The following is a 15,686-nucleotide window of genomic DNA, read 5'->3' as shown; positions in this document are numbered from 1 at the left end:
TTCGCGGATACACCTATATACACATCTAAATATGCACGATCTAACCAAATTATGGGAGTGTCCTTAAAAAATTACTTGCGATTTTTAAACATTCCATAGTTTTTGTTAATGGAATATTCTTTTGTAACAAAACTTGTGATATTTTTTTTGTTGATCAATGCAAAGGCATTACCGAAAGAAAAGAAAAAACTTTCAATACGAACATTTGTAAGTAATAATATCTAATGTTTTCTTATTGTGGAAAAGTTATAAAAACGTGTGAATGTAAGGAGAAATTCGTAACGCACGGCTTTACGACTGCATGAAATTTTCTTTGGGGGAAATTATGAATCATAAAATATTTTAGACAGGCCATTGTGGTTCGGTTAACGTCTCGTGAATATTTTAGCTTCCTAAAAAAGACAACATTACTTGTAAGCATTTCTTAACGGAATCCTCATTTATATTAATTAAAACTGCTTTTACGATTTAATCCCGCGTTTTTTTTTTCAATGTCATTTAATTATTTCCGACGATTCAAATATATACTTTAGGGTTTTAGTGGTCTCCAACGATATTAGAGTTAAGACAAACGCAAGATTAAATTTCTCGCATGGTAAATTATTCTTAAAATTAGAACAAATCTATTTGACTTATGCACCTAAATTGACAGCCATGCTAGCGTGGTTAACTTCGGTTTGTTTTTCGTTGACACAGAATGACTACTTAGTTTTGTTTTACTATCTATTCTAGTGACCTCGAGGGGTCATGCTAGATTCACCGAGCTAGCCGGGGAGCTCCCGGGCTCTAACCTGGTTATGTTGTAACACTGGCCCTAGCAAGAGCAGTGCTTCGCAGAATCTACCAACGGATCGGAAACGCGACCTACTGAGAAGATCCGACTAGAAACTCAGTGGGCTGTGTCTATGAATACTAGGAAAGAAAACATAGCTTATCAAAAAAAATTCAAAATTAAAGCGTACACAAATAATATTGTTCATTTCTGACATTCTTTAGTAGAATAGAGTATCTTTAAGTAAAATATTAACTTATTTTGTTAACACTAGCCCGTAACGACTTCGGATTAAAGCACATGCTTAAGCCAAGCGACATATTGGTGAAGTTTTGCCAGCGCTATCTCGTCGCGAACAACAAATGTGACTCACAGTTAGTGTTCTACGCGACACTCCATAACATATCATATTACTAAGCACAATACAATCGTATTTACCGTAGCAAAAATCATTATTATTACCATTGTACATAAAAGTGAAAAAAATCGCAAAAATAAAAGAATAGTAAAGAATGTCTCATTATTAAATAAAAAAAAACATTGTCATTGCAAAGAAAAATGCGCCTAAGGCACTCTCCTTGGTACTAGAACCACATTTAGGTACGAGACATGAATAATGGCATCTGAATGAATTAGAATACCAAATATCTTCAACAATAAGACTAATCTAACGGTTCACAATTTAAGCCCGGTGATACCATACTCAGATTCATCCTCCAACTAAATTAACAAGGTGATTTACAGTAACTGCTTAGTTTAAACTAGACAGGTTGATAGGTTCTCATGTGATTCCGCATGGGTAGGTACCACCACCCTGCCTATTTCAGCCGTGAAGCAGTAATGCGTTTCGGTCTGAAGGGTGGCGCAGCCGTTGTAACTATACTTGAGACCTTAGAACTTATATCTCAAGGTGGGTACGTTGTAGATGTCTATGGGCTCCGGTAACTATTTAACACCAGGTGGGCTGTGAGCTCGTCCACTTATCAATGCAATAAATAAATAAAATGTAGAAAATCGAGACGGTCGCTGATAGAATTCGCAATAAGCATACTGAACCTATTGGCGGCTTAAGCATTATCGTTATCACGGTAAATTAAAGACTTATTTTCTTATAGATATACATTACCTTCAGACCTCTATTTATTTACTGTAGCCTTATTAAGGCTAGCCCGGCTACATTTACCGGATGAGTTGCTTAGTATTATGAATGCGGGAAAATGTAAATGCTTGTGTAGGTAACGTATTTTGCTGTACACTAATAAAACTACATATTAGTTCTCATTTATATGTATAGTAAATAGTTAATTATTTATAAGTTTAGAGATTTTAATTACGTTAACGTATCTATCCACTCAATTGAATTTTTTAAACAAATATGCAAAATATTAAAAATAAATTGGAACAATTTGACATTTTCTTAATTTATACACATCAGGACAAACACTACTATTAACATGGTTTTACCCAAATATGTAGTTATGATATTAGAAGATTCTCCATTAGTAACGTGTGTAACAGAAGACCCGTATGAAACGCGATAAGTAAGTAAGAACTATAATACAATACAAACACGATCATTTTCTTTTGTTTTCCAATACATGACACTTTTATATGGTATATACGACAAATACTTATTCCTCGTGTATGGTAATGGAAAAAGGGAGAAATATTCTTTCAATATAATAATGCAGACAGTGTTCTTATGATTAGATAAAATTATAATTACAGCCAATATGCATTGCGTGTTCCAATGTAATAAAAGATAATAAGAAAACTGAAAAACACGGTTTGATAGAAAGTTTGATAGTGGTCTAGGTAGTCGAATATATTACTAATTATTATTGTACTATCATAGGTCCTTGATACCTTTGGAAATCTTTCAAGTTATCGTTTGAAGTCGTCGTGGCCTAACGGATAAGACGTCCGATGCATTCGTGTTGAGCGATGCACCGGTGTCCGAATCTCAGGCGGGTACCAACCAATTTTTCTAATGAAATACGTACTCAACAAATGTTCACGACTGACTTTCACGGTGAAGGAATAACATCGTGTAATAAAAATGAAACCCGAAAAATTATAATTTGCGTAATTACTGGTGGTAGGACCTCTTGTCAGTCCGCGCGGGTGGGTACCACCACTCTGCCTATTTCTGTCGTGAAGCTAATGCGTTTCGGTTTGAAGGGCGGGGCAGCCGTTGTAACTATACCTGAGACCTTAGAACTTATATCTCAAGTTGGGTGGCGCATTTACGTTGTGGATGTCTATGGGCTCCAGTAACCACTTAACGCCAGGTGGGCTTTGAGCTCGTCCACCCATCTAAGCAATAAAGAAAAAAAGTTATGTAAACATCTTCTAGTCTGATGAAAATTACGTTGAAGGAATCCAAAAATCCGATTAATAAATACGCGTTGAAAAGTGACATTCGTTATTCTACAAGGCAGTAAGTACAGTTGAGAATACGACCGCGCGTCCCAAGAGAGATAAACGTATCGATTTTATCGTAAAATTCTTGTAATTCTGCAGAAATTTCTTCGTTCGTGTTAATCGAAACAGATATTTCCAAATTATATATTCGAATACACTGCGTATTATTATGACTAGTAGACCCGGGTAGTCGAAATTCGACTATATTTAATTTAAGTTATAAATTTGAACATTATTATATTCTATTGTCTAATACTATTTTTTATATTTTTATATTTTACTTCTCATAATCACAGATTTCGCCAAGACTACATTATAGACAAATAATATTAAAGACAATCAATATTAATCTAATCTCAATTTGACCACAGACTAAACAATAACAAAAGTTTGACAATAAACGAAGAGCATTTAAACGTGTGCGTGTTGTGTGTTAAATACATGGTAGTGTGTGTCATGTTTTTTTAATTGATTTAATGTACTTTTTAAGCATAATTTAAAAAAAAAATTGCATTCTGAACTTCTTCTCTGTATTCTCTTTTTCATACTCCTCCGTCAGCGCAATTTTCGTAAAAAGGGGTATATAGTTTTTGCTTCACGTATTAATTTATAGATATCTCTGCGTTTGTTTGGATGAAAATTTGTGACAGTTACAAATAAAATAAGATTTAAAAAATTCTGCTACTATTTTTCTGTCACCACAGATTATATTTCATAGTATTGCAGAGCATCATTTATTCTACTTTTTCCCGAAAACTAGAGTACGATGACTTCTTTGGCGTTTGGTGTTTTTTTCAGATTTTAATGTATATTAACGGTGGTTTATTGACTGCTTAGTGAAAGTTCACAAATGAGGAAAAAATAAACAAAGACGGTTCTTCCAAAATGTCCACTAAAAAGGCTCGGTAAATACTTTACTGAGACCGATATTTTACTGAGACTATTCCATCTCATCTCGATTCATTTAATTTCATGTCAATTCATTAAAGTTTTAAATTAATAAACCATTTCTCTTTTTTTTTATATTAAAATAGAATGTCAGAAGAATAATACTTGGCTTAAAGGCCTCGTTACGAGACAATAAAATCTTTAAAAAAAAAAGTTCGATGTGATAACACAAGACGCCCGGTGTACTTGTATGAAGCGATCCGATTATGGCGGTATCCTAATCCCGCAGGCAAGTGCCAATCTATCTAATGGAATACGTACTTGACATGTGTTTACGGATGATTTCAACGATGAAGGAATAATATTGTGTAATAAAAATCAAACCCGCGCAAATTTTTATACAATAATAATTTTCGTCTTTTTTTTTTGACCTAAGGTCTCACGATGAGTTAGGGCGTTCATGTATTCATCTACGTTTTCCTATAACCACTTAACACAAGGGAGACATATGGAGAGTTCGTTCACCTCTTTAAGCAATAATACTCTATGTCGGAGGAGCCACATTTATTAACACCATCGTCAGACATCGTAGGGGCGAATAGGATGATCGAGCTAAGAGAAATATTGAGTACACCAAACAATTTAGAATTCTTCTTTTGACATTAGCAAACGAAAACGAATGACAGCTCTTAGGACGGAGGCACCGCTCTTCAAGAAGGCTGGTTGGTAAGTTTGTAAAGGCGTCTACGCGCCTCCATCGGCTAGGCTCTGTCGTAGCACGAAGTTAGCCGAGTTCCGACGATACCGCAAACGTGCTGCCATCGTTTAGCTACCAAACTAATGACCGTCTCCAACATATATTATAACATACCGGGACACGTTTTTTAATTATTGGACTTTTGAATTGCAATAAATATAGTACATTTGTTTCAGTTCCAAAATGTACGGGCTTCTACTCGAGAACATGGCGGAGTACATCCGACAGACTTACGGCGAGGAACGCTGGGAGGATATCCGGAGGCAGGCTGGAGTTGAACAGCCTTCATTCTCCGTTCACCAGGTGTACCCGGAGAACATGATCACTAGACTCGCCAAAAAAGCGCAAGAGGTAACGAAATGTTATTATTATGTTACTATGTATTTACTATTTATTTATTCGCAATTAATTCAGTTCGTTCGCAAGATGAGATAAGTACAATTGGAGGCTTCATCCCTAACAGCGATGTTTTTCAGATATGGTGACGCAAAAAAACACGTTAAGAGAATTCTGTACAATGCATGTAGCATACTGTTATGCGCTAGCGTTCGGGAAAAATAAAATTCTACCGAATTACAAGTTAACACTGTATTCAACATTTTAAGCATTTCACAAACACTTTAAAACTCTCGATTCTTCCGCTTCGCCTCAGGTGATGCGTTCACTGTTTCGCTTTGAGTAGTTCCGATTACTAACTGACTGCGTCTCCATCTCTGCAACGCTTTTATAGTCGAGACAAAAGCCCTAGAGTCGTCGAGAATATTTCACAAAAGCAGAGTACTGTGTTTCCGCTATCTGACAATAGATGGCGATGTACTTCTCGAGCGTTCTAGATACTACTAGATCCTTCGGTATTCGTTCGACTATTCCGCGATAGATGACGTTACTCTTACCGCCGTAACAATGCTTTTATTATCCGGCTGTGGAATGCATTTCCCTTTGCAGTATTTTCTGAGTGATATGACATATCCCCATTGAAACCAGATTCATAACCCATAGTAATAGGCAAGTGCTAAAAGCTGTACAAAGTTTCAACGCAATTGGTTTGACACAACGCAACAGCATTGACGTAAACATCATATTAGTATAGAAGATGGGTGCAGTCAAATTCCTTATCTCACCGGAAGGTCTACGGAGGATATGGGGAATTAATGATATATTATATATAAGTATATAATACTGTGCGTCTTGTGTCGGTTTGAGGGGGTATTGTGAAGTATTCATTTGTCCCCTTTTACTTTTGCTCCACCAGCCACCTGAGCACGGCTTAATCCTTGGAATCAATACGGATTAATACCAGAGATGTTCCTTATCCATTCAGCTCTGAAATTAATTTTCGTTCAAATAAGCTGTGGGGAGAGACCTAAATAGTAGATTTACTTTCCTGAAAAATTATTACGCATTTGCCACATGCTCGTCTAACTTCGACTTCGACGGTATTTAAAACAAAACAAATCAATATCATTTTTATATATATATATATTATATTCGATTGTTTTCATTGAGCATTTATTTGTAGCAACACTAGTAACACAGTGAATTCGCCATAAAAATGAAAACAATTAAATTTTTAAAATCCTACTCCCTCCAGATTTATTTTAAAATGAAATATGCAGTGAACGTCAATAAATCATCTGGCAAACGTTCCGATATAGCAAATATACATTTTGTATTCCGCTAAACTTTATAAATAGGATACTTTGATCAATAACGTGAGATTAGCTCGGAGACGAAATTTCACTATCAAATGGTGACGTAATTCAGTATAATTATGGAATCATCACAAAGCGAAATTTAAAACCGTATTTGCTTTATCGGATAGTACATTTTTTTTATTGCCTTTGTAGGCAGACGGGAATACGGCCCACCTGATGGTGAGTGGTTACCGTCGCCCATGGACTTCAGCAATGCCAGGGGTAGAGCCAAGCCGCTGCCTACCGAAACCAAGCCGCTGCCTACCTGTACATATTAAAAACATAGTATTTACATAGTATAGGACGTTATAAACATTCTATGAAATTTTCAAATCGAAATTCGAATTGTTTCAATCAATACAGCATTCCTTAGAAAAAGAGAAAGGAGATGATTACTGAATAACTTCCTTTACTTTTTGCAAATATATAATAGCAGATTGCCATAGTCCCGTGTCTGGTTTTTTAAATTTCCTAAAATCTTGATTGACTAAATAGACTTTTGATAAATAGTTTAGGTCTTATCTTAGGTCATCCATATCTTGGAAAATAGTTATATTGGGCAAAAAACCTAGAATCCGATTTCACCGTATCCAAGTTTCAACATAAACTCAGGCACCCACTCAGACATGCCGAATAAGTGACAAAGACACACGCAAAATAAAAGTAGATATTTATAGTCATACATATATTAGTGAAACTCAATCTTCGCTGGCTTTCATTAATAGAATGAATTGATGTTTCTTTCGTTATGAATGACGTATACTGGTGGCCTCGAGGCCTCTCAGCCTAGAGGGAGAATCGATGTTTGATTAACCCACAGACACAGTCCACTGAGTTTCTCGCCGGATCTTTTCAGTGAGTCGCGTTTCAGATCCGGTAGTAGATTCTGCGAAGCACTGCTCTTACTAGGGCTAGTGTTAGCACCACTCCGGTTTGGGTCCCGTGACCTCACCTACACGTTAGGGTGAAGCTGAAATAGCCTACACGTTAGGGTGAAGTTGAAACAGCCTCTCAAGGCTACCATAGCATAGGTAGGTAAAAAAAAAAGTTGTTTGATTGTACTATGACAGTAACCTTTCCTAGAGCGCCAAGAACAGCTGTACCTGCCAACGTTCATCACAATCTGGTTTCATTTTAAGGACACATAAAGGACAAGCACACATACAAACAAAACGGTAGCATTTTTATTTGTGTAGATGTATGTATAAAGGTTAGAATCAAGTACATTGTAGACTTGTGTGGTCGAAATCAACAATTTGTGTCTATTATTGTCAATGGTTCAATCGAGTTTCCGTCACAAAAAAAGGTTACGGCACGCGCTTGTTGAATTTGTTAAATAAGAGATTTTTATATATATATTTTATATTTATCTATATATATATAAATTAATTGCTGTTCGTTAGTCTCGCCAAAGCTCGAGAACGGTTGGACCGATTTGGCTAATTTTGGTCTTGAATTATTCGTGGAAGTCCAGAGAAGATTTAAAAAGTTTGAATAAATATGAAAATGCTCGGAATTATATAAGAACAAACAATTTTGTTTTTCCTTTGATGTTTCCCCCGTCGGATGGATTCCTTTTATTTATTACAAAAGTTTAGGTCTTTTATTTATCGATTGAGGCACTACGAAGTCTGCCGGGTCAGCTAGTATTTTATATTTATAAGAGATAATTATATTTGAGATAAAGAGGAAGGGGTAGACCTAAGAAAAAATGGATGGATTGCTTGAAAGACGATATGTATAAGAGGGGAGTGAGCGAAGAAATGGTATATGATAGAGGAGTATGGAAAGAGAGAATATGTTGCGCCGACCCCAAGTGATTGGGAGAAGGGCAGGAGAATGATGATTTCAGATAAAAATGTACTGTGTATTGCTATTATTTAATTTTTCCCTTTTAAGACGGCCTTCGATTACTTAAATCATTTCGATCACGACTTATAAAAACTGCAATGCATCTGAAAATAAAGTATTATAGTTATCACTATAATCATAATCATACAAGTTTTTTTTTAAGTATTATTATTAATAGTAACAACCGAAACTTCGCGCTTGTCGTGTCGTCGATAGCATGGTGATGACAACTTTTATCAGCGGATCGGAATCGCAAACCCTTATATATTTAGATTTAGAGAAATTATTATTTGCGTAATCACTGGTGGTAAGACCTCTTGTGAGTCCGCGCGGGTAGGTACCACCACCCAGCCTATTTCTGCCGTGAAGCAGTCATGCGTTTCGGTTTGAAGGGTGGGGCAGCCGTTGTAACTATACTTGAGGCCTTAGAACTTATATCTCAAGGTGGGTGGCGCATTTACGTTGTAGATGTCTATGGTTTCCAGTAACCACTTAACACTAGGTAGGCTGTGAGCTCGTCCACCCATATAAGCAATAATAAAAAAACTCCGATGAGAAAACTCAGTGGGCTGTTTCTATGGGCTAAGGTTCACTTCGAATTTTATAATGAGTTGCGCCATCGTATATCGATAGCATAGAAGCATCAACATAGTAGAACAGTAGCATCATAGTAGCATAAATAATTGGAATTTCCATTAAGTTTTAAGTCAATCGGCTACCAACAAACGCACCGAAAGGGCTGGTGGTCGTGGCGATGACGACCGCCGGTCCGGCGTCCCGAGGGGGAGGGTGATGGGAGAGATGTGCTCCGCACTAAACGCTTCGCTTTCCCCCATTTGCCTTTTCATGAGTTCTCTCTCATGCGAGGTTTGGATGCTGGTTGTTGAACGACCGGAGGTTTTAGTCGGTTCAACTCCGACATACCCCGCCCTCCATCCCCAGTGAAGGCGGAACGGAGGCGTAATAAAAAAAACCAACAAACACATTCCCAAAAACACACACATTACGAGGCTATACGACAAGATTCTTTCATTCGACTTAACAGAGTTTTTCAAAATGAGTCATGGGGCATTGCACATACATATACGTTGATTTAACGGGCAACTTAATTGCACCTCAATAATCAAACCAACGGGGTGTCGTTATTAGAATGACCGTCGCGCCCTTCTAAGATATAGATTGATGTATACGACTGTCTATCTATATATTAATACGTGAAGCAAAAACTTTGTACCCCATTTTACAAAAATTGCGTGGACGGAGGAGTATGAAAATTTCCACACTTATAGAGAATATAGAGAAGGAGCGCAGAAAGTAAAATTTTTTTTTTTTAATTCTGCTAAAAAAAATACTTTAAATCAATAAAAAAATTTTACACACACACTACCATGTATTTGACATACACACGCATGCATACATACTATTTATTTATTGTCAAACTTTTTAGCTTATTGCTTAAAGTCTGTGGTCAAATTGAGAAGAGATTAAAATCAATTAAAATATATTGTTTGTCTTTATTAAAGTGTAGTCTTGGCGAAATCTGTGACTATAGAAGTATAATAAATAGGGTTTGACAATAGAATGATAATAAACTTATAATTTCAATTAATTATAGTCGAATTTCGACTACCGGGGGATCACTAGTGTGTTTAAATGAGTGATGGTTATAATTTTTATTTATTGCGTTAAATGGACAGCAAGAAGGGCAATAAAAAAATTTGATATTCATATATATAGTACTAATGCGATTCACGCAAAATCTTTAGCATTTTTATTATTACAACATTGAATACAATAAAATTCGTATGAAGATTTTGTGAATCAGGACGGAATGAGATATGGGAATTTCTAAAGAATACATACGTCATGATATTGTGGCGTTAGATATTTTATGTATTAAACCCACACATAAATACGCAATAAAGTTGAGTAAATTTTCTTCTCTATTTGTTTACTTTGTGTTGTAATTTCACGAGATTTGACGTCATTAATAATAATATTCTTTTGGAACTAGTTTTATTTTCATGTCTTGTATTTTTCAACATTGAATCGAAAAAAATTAATCGAATTTTTGAGTGATTTTGATCAAGATATCTCATAACATAAAAAGGGTGCGTGTACTTATGTACGCGCGTAAGAAGTTATACTTTATTTTTATTAAATTTATTTCTTTTTTTTATATTTAAATTTTAATAAATTTGAAAAAAAATCGATTAAACAACATCCTCAAACACGCATATTGGACATCCCTTTTCTTGGCATCGTATAAATTCGGTAATTCTCGGTACGGTTCGGAAAGTTCACCTGCGGCTATATTCAGACTGGCCAAGTTACGTCGGTCGTATTGTAATGATCGATTTAGTGGGCAACTTCATTCTGTTAATTTTGTGTCACGGTGCGCGCGCATCGTAAAATTACACTCTCATCAATTTTTCATAACGCGCCTAAAGAAGTATAGCTTCAACAAAAAAAATTGGTTTCAAAGTGGCACCTAAAATCTGGGCCCCCAGGTCCCATTCTGGACCCACTGGCCCTAGCCTGATCCCCCTGGCCCTCAGCTTGGTCAATGATCCTTCCATGAACCGATATCTTTAGTTTTCGAATATTAAATTATATTAAATGTCATTTACACTTGCTTTGGTCTTATTCTTTTATACTTTTTAACGCTGTCGAATGGCAAACGAATTCATGGCCTAAGTGGTGTTAAGTGGGTTTTTATGTTTAATGCACTCGATAAGTGGTAGAGTAGACGGACGTCTAGGTTATTTGAATCGTGAATGCACATAACCACTGCTTCTGGACCCCTCTCATAGATGGCGCTCTTTTTTTAATTTTCTCATAAATTTTATTTTAAACATTTAATCACTAAAACTGGTGGATTTACTGGTGGTAGGACCTCTTGTGAGTCCGCGCGGGTAGGTACCACCACCCTGCCTATTTCTGCCGTGAAGCAGTAATGCGTTTCGGTTTGAAGGGTGGGGCAGCCGTTGTTGTAGATGTCTATGGGCCCCAGTAACCACTTAACACCAGGTGGGCTATGAGCTCGTCCACCCATCTAAGCAATAAAAAAAAAGTCCAACAAAACCTTTCTTAACAAAGCAAATCATAATTTTCACATTTTTTATTAAACTAGAGGTCCCGCAGTAGCCGAAATTCGATTATAATTAATTGGAATTCTAAGTTTGTACACTATTATGATTATATTTTAATCACTAATTTCGCCAAGACTACACTATAAAAAACATTAACAAAGACAAACAATATTTAATCTATTCTCAATTTGACCACACACGTCAAGAGCAAAAGTTTGACAATAAATAGTATGCATGCGTGTGTGCGTCAAATATATGGTATGTAGTGTGTGTAATGTTTTCTTTATTGATTTAATGTATCTTTTATGCATTATTTAAAAAAAAATAGCATTGCGCACTCCTTCTCGATATTCTCTATAAGTATGGAAAATTTCATACTCCTCCGTCTGCGAAAATTTCGTAAAAAGGGATACAAAGTTTTTGCTTCACGTATTAATATATAGATGATTTAACTTTGCTATGAAATCAGACAGGAAATTAAGATATCATCTGTCTAATAAATATTTCTATTTTCGTTTATGATATAAAATTACATGATGGTTTGAAATAGTATTTAGTTAGCTAGACAAAAAAAATAAAAAAAATTTGGAGATGCTGGGATTTGAACCCAGGACTTTCAGCATGCGAAGCAGACACTCTACCACTGAGTTACATCCCCGACGATGTATATATTGAAATTAAACATTATATGAATAATTTAAATCGTATTACATTATTATTTTATTTACCGTCTTTTAAGTAAAATATTAATAGAAGTTTTTGTATCCTTAAAAAACTTTCATATAAGTTTTTTATGCTATAAAATTCCGCAACAAAACAGTCGGCTGCCACAAAGGCATACTTAAGCCTAATTCAATTGCTTTTTTTGTCATTCTACTCTTTTATCTACTGTGATCTCATAGTGGGTGGCGGCATTGTATTCGCGAGTAGCACAACGAAGACCAAAACACAAAGGACTTTTTTACTATAGATATGGCTAATAATATTGCTTATTACCAAAACAATGAGGATTGCAAATTTTTCTACCTACCTATTCCCTGGTAGCTTCAAGAGGCTATTCCAGCTACGACCGGACGGGTAGGTGAGCTCACGGGCTCCACCTGAGAGAATTTGCTAACACTAGCCCTAACAAGAGTAGTGCTTCGCAGAATTTATCACCGGATCGGAATCGCGACCCACTGAGAAAATCCGACGAGAAATTCAGTGGACAGGATTACAATGTTAATAAAAACTAACCAACAAAATGTTTACTTTTATTTCTTAATTAATAACTCGTCTATAACTTTAATAATAACAAAATGTTTAACTCTACAAAAAATATACAATAAAAAAGTTGACTGGAAGAAATCGCTTTTAGGGATAAGTACATAAGATAGATACAAATTACTTTTACTAATTTTACTTTCTCCATACGTTGTCACTAATTTAGTCTACCTAAATCCAATAAAATGTTATTGTATTTTACGTTCAAAGCGGCTGAGGTAAATAAAATTTTGAAATTAATTTTTCCCTATTTCAAATTACGAATGACTAAGTTAAGTGCCAGACCTCAAGATACTATTATGTGGCTCATAATTTATTTGAACAGCAAGCAGCTTATTCTTCAGCGACAATAGAATATATAAGATATTCAAAACGCCTGAAATAATATAATAATAATGTAGTAAATAAAAAAATTAGATTCAATTTTGTGAAAAGCAGTTGTAAAGTCTCATAAAGTCTGTTAGTTATAATATCGAGGGCTAAGGCTATTTCGTTAAGCGACATTTCGCTTAAATACGCGACCTTTATCTTTGTAATTAAAGGTCCGTTTTATTTGGTATTACGAGTAGCATCTATAGTTCGATGTTTTTTAAGAGGTTTTTTGTTGTGATATGTTTCCAAATTTTAAACTTTAAATTGCTCAAGTTGCGAAAATGTCTTAAGCGACAACTAAATTTCACTTTTCACTCATCCGTACCAAGTATAAAAAGAATAATCTATCTATCTCTGTCTAATATTGATGGCTTTGTACAAAAACATTGTTTACAGGTTTGTTCGAAATAGTTGTAAATAGCTTTAACAAAAACTTTAAAAAAAACCGACTTCAAATAGAAAAAAATATATATTCCAACACAAATTAATATACACTAAAAACAATAATCATCGAAATCGGTTGGTGTGATATCGAGTTATTCATCTATTTGTCGCGCACGTGCTTAATGCAAATTTAAGACTTATATGTTTTTCTCATGGATACCATTATCAGAACTGGACTAAACTTTCTAATAAAAAAAGAATCATCAAAATCGATTCACCCAATCAAAAGTTACGAGGCAACACACTTTAAAAAAAAAAACATACAGTCGAATTGAGAACCTCCTCCTTTATTAAAGTCGGCTAAAAACAATCTTATACGTTTGCTTGCAGATGCTCGGCATGTCTGAACGTGAATTCATGGATCAAATGGGCGTTTACTTCGTCGGCTTCGTGTCGCAATACGGCTACGACAGAGTTTTATCAGTGCTGGGACGTCATATGCGAGACTTCCTGAACGGGCTGGATAATCTCCACGAGTACCTGAAGTTCAGTTACCCCAGGATGAGAGCGCCGAGTTTCATTTGCGAAAATGAAACGCGACAAGGCTTGACCTTACATTACAGGTCGAAGAGAAGAGGCTTTGTTTATTACGCTATGGGCCAGATTCGGGAGGTGAGTTAGTAAATCAATTAACTCTTAAATTAATAAAATTCCAATGAGAAATCATCATAAAAAGTGTGCTTACGGATATGACTTGATGTCAAATATAACTTCAAGATTTAAAAAAAACTTATTGAGTGAGAATCTGCTTCGTTGCTTGCTATTTACAATTAGACAGAATTTTTAAATGCAGAAAAAAGATTGGAGGCGCCGGGTATCGATCCCGGTACCTCTCGCATGCTAAGCGAGCGCTCTACCATCTGAGCTACGCCCCCTGTTATAAATAAATGGAAAATTGTGTATCTTATCCTATTTTACATAATAAAAATCATTTAATAAAAAAATATTTTTGGAAATTTGCGTAAAACTAGCTTTAATGATAACATAATGATAACTAGTATAGTCTAATCTTAAGTGATAACTAGCATTAATTATTTTAGTATTTATCCTAAAATGCAAGCTGTTGCCGTCCTAAATTGATAGTTCAATTTATTCCGTTATCTGAAATGTTTAAGTTTACAGTATTGGGTTACTAACGGCGTTATTATTAAGATACAAAAAAAACTTTCTATCGACACAAAAATATTTTTTATCAATAGCGACATCTATTAGACGAGCTATAGAACGATTTTCCATTAAATAGTTTGAGCGTACCAATAGATGTCGCTTTTCTTGAAATAAATAATATTTTAAACGAATACATATTGATACTAATTTTATTAGTTAATTATAGGTAGTAATACGAATTCTTATTGTAGACTACTAAGCTGTCCATAAAGCATCAATAAAAAAAACAAAAGAGGTATGATTCGTATACAATTAAATAGACATGTCATTCGATTATAATAAAAACAAACTTAATTTAGTGCTTGAAAATTTTAGCGAAGATTCTAAATTGCAAATAATAGGCTACCAATTTAGAGCGGTTTTTTTTTTTTTTTTCTTTTCCTACCTATGCTGATAGCCTTGAGAGGCTATTTCAGCGTACCCTAGCTTGTGTAGGTGAGCTCGCGGGGCTCAAACCGGAGAATTGCTAACACCGCCCTAGCAAGAGCAGTGCTTCGCAGAATCTACCACCGGATCGGAAGCGCGACCCACTGAGAAGATCCGGCGAGAAACTCAGTGGGCTGTGTCTGTGGGTTAATTCGCTCGTCGAGCCCTTCGTCGCAAGCGACGGGTTCGGCGAGGACGGTGACCGGTGCTTGTATTGCCTAAAAGCACCGTTAATGGATCAGGAGGATCCGTGATGACGTGCTTTGGGCGACGTCGACGGTTTACCAAACGGTCTACAGGGTCGGGTATGTAGTTTCCGGCGGCCACGACAAGCTATGGGTTAGAGCGGTGAATGTGAATTAGGACATTGTTGCACTTAATGCCAATAGCATTGCTCAAAATATAATTTACACAATAATGTGTGATTACGACTAGTTCCACATAAATTAGATGTCATTAGAAGAATGTAAGCAGTGAGGATTTTTAGATATTTTAGCGATAATATCAAATTAATACAAATGGAAAGAATTTATTTA

General features: G+C 35.5%; 1 protein-coding gene and 2 non-coding genes across 8 annotated transcripts in view; 1 reads left to right on the top strand and 2 right to left on the bottom strand.

Annotated features, from left to right (window-relative positions):
- The window catches only part of LOC101738551 (soluble guanylate cyclase 88E), a 117,530-nt gene that overhangs the window by 73,990 nt on the left and 27,854 nt on the right, over positions 1-15,686 (top strand). For all 6 annotated transcript variants that reach the window (XR_005246349.2, XR_002431592.3, XR_002431591.3 and 3 more), the window contains exons 2-3: positions 5,018-5,192; positions 13,888-14,169. Coding sequence is in view for 2 of the 6 variants with exons in the window: in XM_012696256.4 (XP_012551710.2) it covers positions 5,025-5,192; positions 13,888-14,169 (450 nt within the window). In the remaining 4 variants the exon portion in view is untranslated. The remainder of the gene's footprint in view (positions 1-5,017; positions 5,193-13,887; positions 14,170-15,686) is intronic.
- On the bottom strand, positions 12,065-12,136 carry TRNAA-CGC (transfer RNA alanine (anticodon CGC)). The gene has a single exon. It is a non-coding gene; the product is annotated as a tRNA-Ala (tRNA).
- TRNAA-AGC (transfer RNA alanine (anticodon AGC)) lies at positions 14,360-14,432 on the bottom strand. The gene has a single exon. It is a non-coding gene; the product is annotated as a tRNA-Ala (tRNA).

The sequence above is a fragment of the Bombyx mori genome, chromosome 26 (genome assembly GCF_030269925.1).
Source record: "Bombyx mori chromosome 26, ASM3026992v2".
NCBI classification, from domain to species: domain Eukaryota; kingdom Metazoa; phylum Arthropoda; class Insecta; order Lepidoptera; family Bombycidae; genus Bombyx; species Bombyx mori.
This window is presented reverse-complemented; position numbering and strand designations above follow the sequence as displayed.